General features: G+C 35.9%; 1 protein-coding gene and 1 pseudogene across 1 annotated transcript; both read left to right on the top strand.

Moving 5' to 3' along the window:
- Nucleotides 1–1,783: 1,783 nt before the first annotated feature.
- Nucleotides 1,784–8,115, top strand: LOC106138430 (large ribosomal subunit protein uL2). Its single transcript, XM_013339575.2, has 6 exons — nt 1,784–1,880; nt 2,032–2,184; nt 3,118–3,274; nt 6,794–6,997; nt 7,475–7,633; nt 7,965–8,115. Exons 2-6 carry the CDS (start codon nt 2,047–2,049, stop codon nt 8,078–8,080), a joined length of 774 nt encoding a protein of 257 aa, XP_013195029.1. The 5' UTR covers nt 1,784–1,880; nt 2,032–2,046; the 3' UTR covers nt 8,081–8,115.
- Nucleotides 4,841–6,846, top strand: LOC132904359 (uncharacterized; annotated as a pseudogene).
- Nucleotides 8,116–9,027: the final 912 nt, after the last annotated feature.

The following is a 9,027-nucleotide window of genomic DNA, read 5'->3' on the forward strand; positions in this document are numbered from 1 at the left end:
AAAATAATCTTATGTTTATTAGCCTATCCCTCACCGCACACACGCTTAGGCTGGAGTTCTATTTTAGTTGAGTTATTTCAAATAAATCTTTCATTCATCTATTTGTTATCTAAAGCTAAATGAAAATCTGCTCTGTTTTATAAGATATAGCTACCTAAAGTTTGTCTGTCGCAACGCAACTGTACGATACGCGACGCGATTTGCCTGTGCGGCGAATCCATTATTAAATCAATAAGAAACGTTATATGAATTTACCGGTAAATACAAAAAAAAATGATTAACAGTCTTAACGATTCCTCTTACCGTTAATTTTACTGGAAACTTTATGAGTATGAGATGAGATGAGATTATGTGTATAACGGTTAATGAAGCCAAAAATAGGTACGTAATCCAGCATAACGGTACTTAATTTATAATGGTATGGTAATCCTGTTTGACAGTAATATCGATATCAATTTTTACTGTTAATTCTAGCCCTGACCCAGTGTTGCCCAATTGTACTATTAATGTCGATATCGATGCTGGTCTATATGTCCACGGGACCCCTAAATGTTTAAATTAAATTAATGAAGAAAGTATGTGTGGTTGCTTAACACAAAAAAATAATATAAATTTAAAGGTGCACCTATGAAAAATTACGAAAAATTAAAAAAAATGTGCTATAACACAATATTGAAATTACCCACAGGTCGTCTTTTTACAGTGAGTAAATTACAACTTTTTATATTTTTCATTCGTATTACGAGTATCACGTCACATGGAGGGGTAGGCAGAGACTATAATTATTCCATTTGCTACGATTACTCATTTCGCTCCATCCTTATTCTTATCTGCCTTCATACAAGCTTTTCGATTTTGGGTACCTGCTTTGTTTTTCATTTAATGAATAAATAAATACTGTACGTATTTATTTAGGTGTTCCAAAAATTATAAAGACAAAACTTTGATTATTTTTGGAACACATTATCTACGTGTTTCAGGAATCCGTATTTAGCAACAAATTATACCTAGGAAGGAGGAACTATCTTTCTTATTTTGTTCAAAATAATGTTGTAGTGTATGTAAATAAATTGTTAAATAAATAAAATTGTGTCTAAATGTTAAACTACTTTAAAATTAGGAACCCCACAAACTATTTAGGCCTGGCTTTAGTTGAAGTGTTTTCAATATCCCATCCCAATCAAAACTGATGGGCTATTAGATTTTTCTCACTAGATGGCGTTGAGGCAAGTCAAATGTCAGCTAAGTGTCAATTACATGTCAAATTGTATATACGATAAGTTCTTCATTTTCACAGCCTGACATGGGATATTACTGTGTTTTGTAAGATTAATTGTAAAAAAATAATTTATCCCAATGCGAACTTTACGAAAATTATGTAATAGTCATAGCGTCAAGTGACATCCTTGACATTGACATTTGTCTTTTTACCAACGCCTTAGTTTGAACTGAGTTTTCTAATTTTCGATCAGTAAAGTTCTCATTTCAGATGTCTATATGCATAAAATAATTTAGAGTGGAGGAGGACATAGGGTATTTTTCATACATACGTATTATCACGTCTTTATCCCTTGCGGGGTGGACAGAGGCAACAGTCTTGAAAATAGGCCGCGTTCAGCTGCTTGGCTTAATGATAGAATTGAAATTCAAATAGTGACATGTATTTTTCATCCCGGTAAAAACTAGTTCCCGGGGGATCTGCGAAAACCTTGTATTCTTTTGTAGGTGGCGCTTAATTCGCGCTAGCGTAGCTGCAGGTAAGTTGCTAGTGCATAATAATAAATTTAATCGATTGAATTTTTTAATCGATTACTGTCTAACTGACAGATGATTGGCCGCTTCACTAGTGAATGTCTTTCAAAAGTGGTACCTCTTGATGAGTACGTGTTTGTTTCTAAAAAATTTTAATCTTAATATATCGCTATGAATTCGACTATAATTTATTAAGAATTTATTAAATAGTAGTGAGCTATTATTCATCCGACTGTATTTACAAATATTTTAAATTAAATTTGTGTGCACTTATTCCAGGGAGGGATTGTAATCATGGGTCGTGTGATTCGTGCTCAGCGTAAAGGTGCCGGTTCAGTCTTCGTTTCACATACAAAGAAAAGGAAAGGAGCGCCTAAACTTCGCTCTTTGGATTATGCTGAACGTCATGGATATATAAAGGGTGTGGTAAAGGTGTGTAAATAAAACTTACTTACTAACCTCATTGACACCACTAACCTTCTATAGATGATTTTCTTGATTTGTATCCAACAGCGTAGTATTGAACTGATTTGAATGGGTTTCATTCCAACCCTAAGTGGAACTTTCTCGTCCTTTCTGTCTGCATCAGTACAGTACAAATCATTAATTTATTGTTCCCGATCAGAATGTGGCAAATGCTGTGCAGCAGTACACTGTCTCACAATCCATATAATCCACTTGGAATGTAGTTCCAGCATGAACATCAATGAACAATTAAACCCACAGGCTGCTGAAAAATATCTGAAACGTCTGTCTGTTTATGTATGATAACTAGGTAGGCCCTACCTACCTGTAATCTGTAAAATGGCAAAAGTTATTCCATATTTTTGTTTTAGTTTGCAAATGTGAACTTAAACAGTTCTGAAGATGAGCATAATTATGTTTAATTCTTTTTTTTAAATAACTGTCCTACTTACTATTGTTCACCAACTATCATGCTTTTCCAATTATTTTTATCAGGTAGGTATTTACTGTGTCTAGAAAATATGCAACCTTTTTTTGTTTGTTGTTTTGTCTGGCCATATATAAAGAAGCTATGAGAATAAACTGACTTAAAAAGTGATGATTGTCAGACATTTTCAGATTTCAGAGCAAAATAATAAACATCTGATTGTATTTTCATATTTAAAAAAGTACAAGTTATATGTTATGTATATTTGTGGAAATTGAATACAGTTCAGAAAAAGTGAAGTTTAGTTTTTCAGTTCCTCATATTACCTCATTAAACACTTTGTAAAGAAAACCTTTCTACCTAAAGTATAAATATTGATGAATAAACAAATAAAAACATCCTCACAAACTTTTGTATTAAATATAGTATGTGTGGAATATTTTATGTATTTTTAATTGAGTATATTTTTATAGGACATCATCCATGACCCTGGACGAGGTGCACCCCTGGCAGTGGTACACTTCCGTGACCCATATAAGTTCAAGACCCGAAAGGAATTATTTATTGCCCCTGAAGGTCTCTACACTGGCCAATTTGTGTACTGCGGCAAGAAGGCAACCCTTGAAGTTGGTATGGAAATTTCTATCCTAGATTATAATGATGCTGGCTTAGGTTTCATTAAAGTAGAGCAGAGAGTCCCAAACTTATTTTGTCTACTGCCCACTTTGAGAATAAATATTTTTTTAGCGCCCCCATTTTTTCACCTATTTAAAAACCACTATAACTTCAAATTAGTTTAATTAATTATTGTGACCTATATATGTATATTAGGGTGTCCCAAAAAAATCAAAGTTGTTTTTTTATAACGCATACGAATGATGTCAAAACTACCGTATATAAAATTTCATCTACTTAGAACCACGGCAACCCGTGCCGACTTACATCGGGAAATTTTGGTACTTGTTTACTAGGCGCGCGGCAGCGAGCGTACCGACATTCATGTAATTACTTGTTTGTTTTATGAGTGAACGCATTGTTTTCTTTCAATCAAGATGTCGGTGGAGTTACGCAGTTCAAAAAAGGATATTTTCTTAATAGGGAACGTAAAACATCAAATTACTGGTTCAAAACTTCCCTCAAATGGACAAATACTCACAGTTCTATTCTACAATATTCGTGAAGTGAATTTAAGTGTAAATGAAAGTGCAAATCAAGCTATTCGTGAGTGAATTATTTATTGGGAAAAGGCACGTATTCCAACTAAATGTTTTCCTAACTGCGTTAAGAAATTAGTTAATTTATACCAAGTTTGGAGGGATTTACAAAAAAATTCTAAAAAGACGCAAAATTTCAGCAGCGTCTACAAGATTTTGTTACGAACTAAGACAACTTATTTGATATTGCACATGCCGATGCGCTTCAATTAATAAAGATTGACGAAGATAGGATCTTCTTACAGCGACAGAGAGAGCCAGGTCGGCCTGGTCACTTAGCTGGAGTAGACAAAAAACTGGCCGAAAAAGAAGAAAAGGCGCGAGTTAGGAGCATTGAAGAGCAAAAACGGCGTGCTAAACACTTTTCAACTCTGTTGCCTTCAACTTCATCTCATGTTCCTCAAGAAGATTCATCACCTGATTCTGAAAAAAACAGTACACAAGAAATAATTCCTATATCCGTTGAGAGCACACGACCCGAGTCTAATATTTCTGAAAGGAAAAGTTTCATAACTCCAAAATTGGTTGCTGCATTAGATCGGTGTCAGATAAGTATGAGGAATTCTGTTTATATAATACAAGCAACAATTGAAGCTCTTGAGCATAACATTGACGAATTTCTAATAAGTAAGTCAACAATTCAAAGAGTTCGTACGGAAAAGCGAACAGAGCGCGCAGAAGCAAATAAGTTGATTTCCAGAACAAGGTACCAGATACTGTAACCGTCCACTGGGATGGGAAGCTGTTGCCCGCTTTAGATTCACGCAAATGTAAAGAAAAACGTCTTCAGATACTTATTACATATGATGATAAAGAACAACTACTTGCTGTACCTAAATAGGACAACTCTTCAGGTCGTGAACAGGCAGAAGCTGTTTGGAATGCTCTTTTAGACTGGAATCTTGAAGACAAAAGTGCAGATGCTGTGCTGTGATACTACTGCTTTCATACAGGCGCCATTAATGCGACCTGTGATAACACAGGTCGCATTAATGGCGCCTGTATGCTCCTGGAACAGAAATAAGACAGGGAAATGCTTATATTTGCATGTCGCCATCATGTATACGAATTAGTATTGAAAGGCGTATTCGAAACTAAAATCAACCAAATTACGACGAGCCCTGACATCCAATTGTTCAACTAAATCCAAGAAAACTGGAAAAACATAAACTCTGAGAAAATAGAGAGTCATAAAGAGAAGCTTCATTGTCTGAGTGATGCAAATATTAATGAACTGTTAGAGTTTTACCGGAGTGAGTTAACTAAAGATATTGTTAGAGACGACTATCGCGAATTAATAGAGCTTTCAATAAAGTTTCTTGGCGGTGATACAGAAAATAAATTTAAGATACGGCCTCCAGGCGCCATGCACCAAGCTAGGTGGATAGCAAGAGCTATTTACTCTCTAAAAATATCATTTCTAAGCACGCAATTCAGAATCGCAAAGAAGGAAAAGGAAGCCCTCCTTGACGTCTGCTTATTCATCGTCACATCTTACGTCAAACCCTGGCTGCAATATATTTTGGCAGTGAATGCTCCTTACCAGGACCTGCTTTTTAAAAGCCATGAAGGCTTACGAGGCAATTGACAAAAATATCTCAAAGGCAGCTTTACAGAAGTTCTGTCAGCACTTGTGGTATTTGACCGACGAGGTGTCTATCTTGTCTCTCTTTGATGATACTGTAGACCAAGAGACTAATCTAGGTTACTAACTTGTCCAATACGATTTCATCAGCTCTTGGGAAACGGTACATGCCATCAAAAGAAGAACTTTGTGGCCCACTCTATGAAAAAAAACTCGAAGACTTCGTTTCCGCCAAAAGCAAATCATTGTTCACTCGGCTGAAACTTGACGACAGCTTTCTCAACGAGTCTCCTTCTTTGTGGTCAAATAATGCTTCATTTCAACAAGCTAAAATGAAGGTACAGAACTTAAGAGCAGTAAACGATACCGCTGAAAGAGCAGTCAAGTTGATGCAAGACTTTCATGGCTTGATCACTGTCGAAGAGGAGCAGAAACAATTTTTATTACGTCAAGTACAAGAACACAGGCAGATATATCAAGACTGTAAAAAGCAAACTCTAAAAAGGAAATATGAAAAATAAAGCCCTTATTACTATTTACTGATGTTACTATGTTTTATTTATTGAATTGAAATTAAGTTCTTAAATCTAAGGGAGATTTATTAATTCTTCCCTATTTCTCCATACTAGCTTTCAGATTCCAACTTTGAAGCTAAGTCGGCACGGGTTACTATTATCAGATTGCAATAATACTTCATATTTAAGACTTATGGGTCAAATCGAAAAAAAATAGAGGGTATGCGTACCCAAATTCCCAAAAAAAAAAAATCGCCCTTATAGCCTGGGACACCCTAATAATGTATATAATGTATATGTATGTATAGTAACGGAGAATTCTTAACGAAACTTACTAAAACCCGCAACTTAAAACCTGAGCACAGTAGGTAACATACAACGGCGCTTAGGTCTTAGCGCTTTCTGGGTCTCTTACCGCCCCCCTTGAGACCTGCAGCGCCCACAAGGGGGCGTTATCGCCCACTTTTGGAAAGACTGAAGTAGAGGAACAGAAAGCAGACAATTTTGTATGGTTGTTGTAAGACAATAAAAAAATGCTGGCTAAAAAGCTGCATACATACATACACATACATATAAGCACATCTATATGTTTCACTTGCAGGGTTGACAGCTAGCAATCCAGTAGGACTGGTAGGCCATGTTCAGCTGTTTGTCTTAATGATAGAATTGGAATTGACTGTGGTTAAGCTTACAGTAGTTAATTTATTGACCTAGTTAGTCTTTGATAGGGATGGAATCAAGACAAAAAGTAATAATTGATGTTAAAAAATAAAGAAGTTGCATTAAAGCATAAAAAATTACCTTAGTAAATTAACCATGATTACACTGTCTACAGGAAATGTGATGCCAGTAGGCGCTATGCCTGAAGGTACAATTGTCTGTAACCTTGAAGAAAAAATGGGTGATAGAGGCCGGCTGGCTCGTGCCTCTGGAAACTTTGCAACAATCATTGGCCACAACCCAGACGCCAAACGTACCAGGGTTAAACTGCCATCAGGTGCAAAGAAAGTTCTCCCATCAAGCAACAGAGGCATGGTTGGTGAGTAATCAGTGAAAATCACATTAGTCTGGAAATACAGTTACAAAAGTAGCATTATGTTAATCTGGAAATTCTGTTCTGTATCTCTGCCAAATTTCATGTGTATCAGCCCAGTAGTTTTTGTGGTTATTTCATTCCAAACATACAAAAATACAAATCAAGGTGAAAGGTCAGTTGAAGATCAGCAAGCACCATGCAGACTGCTGTGTGTTATACATATAGGAAGCATAAAAAGGGCAAAAGTAATTGAAAATTCATTGTTGAAAAAAGGTAGACACTGGTAAATGCAGCGAGGGAGTAAAAAATCCAAGGACTTGTTCTGAGTATTATTTTGACATTAGATGACATGATGACTTTCAACTTACCTACTCTGAAGAATCAATGATTACACAGAGGCTCTTTCTGATAATAATTTGCTAATAGAAATCAAATATTTTTTATAGCAACAGACACTTATTTATATTTATTACATTTCAGGTATTGTTGCTGGCGGTGGACGTATCGATAAGCCCATATTAAAAGCTGGTCGTGCCTACCATAAATATAAGGTGAAGCGTAACTGCTGGCCATATGTACGAGGTGTTACCATGAACCCAGTAGAGCATCCTCATGGTGGTGGTAACCATCAACACATCGGTGAGTATTGGTTTTAAAAAGCTCTAAGGGGTTTAGTATGTACAGATATAATAATGACTATATCCCTTGTGGGGTAGATGGATCAGTTAAACAAAAGAATATGTCATTGCTCCTTAAAATAATTTTGTCACAAAGATATTTAGCACTTGTTTTAGGACCAATTCAGCGCCTTCTCTTTGGAAGTAGTTGGCAACAGTGTTTATTTTTCTCCAACTGTAATTATATGCAAAACACTACATCCTAGGGAGTGTAGTCTATTCTGAAAATCTTGAGAAATAAAAATAGTATTCTGCGGTTACCAATAATTCACCTAACTTTTATTTTTATTCAGGTAAGGCTTCCACTGTAAAGAGAGGAACCTCAGCTGGTCGCAAGGTCGGTCTCATCGCTGCTCGCAGGACAGGAAGAATTCGCGGTGGCAAGACAGACACAAAGAAGGAGGCGTAAATTTGAATTATTGCGTAATAAAACTTTTAAATCAAAAAAAACGTGTTGTGAATTTAATACACCATAAATTTCCCTTCTTTTCATACAGCGATTTACACGGGGAATAAGGCCCATATCACATTGTAAAAAGCGTTTTCAAACAGCAGTTTCGTAGTAAGTATTCGCTCATTGCTGCGGCACACGCGGCATATCCGGTACCGCCGTTTGATGGTTGCAAGAGAACCAGGGTACAGTTAAGTCATGAACAAATGCATATCCAAATTTCTGGCGTAATTTTTCAAATGTCATCCTAGCAGAACAACACTAAAGTGAAAATCTCGGAAACTACTGGATGCCTTATTTTTTCAATCTTTCGTCATATTTACTAACTAGCTCTTAACTGCGACTTCGCGTAAATTTCGAGTTCAAACTATAATTGGTGAAGGTTGTAATTAAATCGGTTTAGTACTTGGAGATAAGCGTGATCATACAGACAAAAAATGTAAAGAAAAATTCTATCCATTTCATTCAAAATACTAAATGTACACACAAATTAGTACCAAATGTACACCAAAACTTTTTACTAAAATAAGGATATTATCAAACTGATTTTCACTTATACATACATATGGTCACGTCTATATCCTTTTGCGGGGAAGACAGCCAACAGTCTTGAAAAGACTAAATGGCCACGTTCAGGTATTTAGCTTAATGAAAGAATTGAGATTCAAATAGTGACAAGTTGCTAACCCATCGCCTAAAAAAGAATCCCAAGTTTGTAAGCCTATCCCTTGGTCGCCTTTTACGACATCCATGGGAAAGAGATGAAGTGGTCCTATTCTTTTTTGTATTGGTGCCGAGAACTACACTGTACTGTATTGTATTTCACTTATATTTATATGTTATAGGTTGGATAATGATAACTGACTTTGAATTTTAAATTTCGTAACATATTTGCAGGCAAACTC

Source organism: Amyelois transitella, chromosome 4 (assembly GCF_032362555.1).
Source record: "Amyelois transitella isolate CPQ chromosome 4, ilAmyTran1.1, whole genome shotgun sequence".
In the NCBI taxonomy this organism is placed as follows: Eukaryota; Metazoa; Arthropoda; class Insecta; order Lepidoptera; family Pyralidae; genus Amyelois; species Amyelois transitella.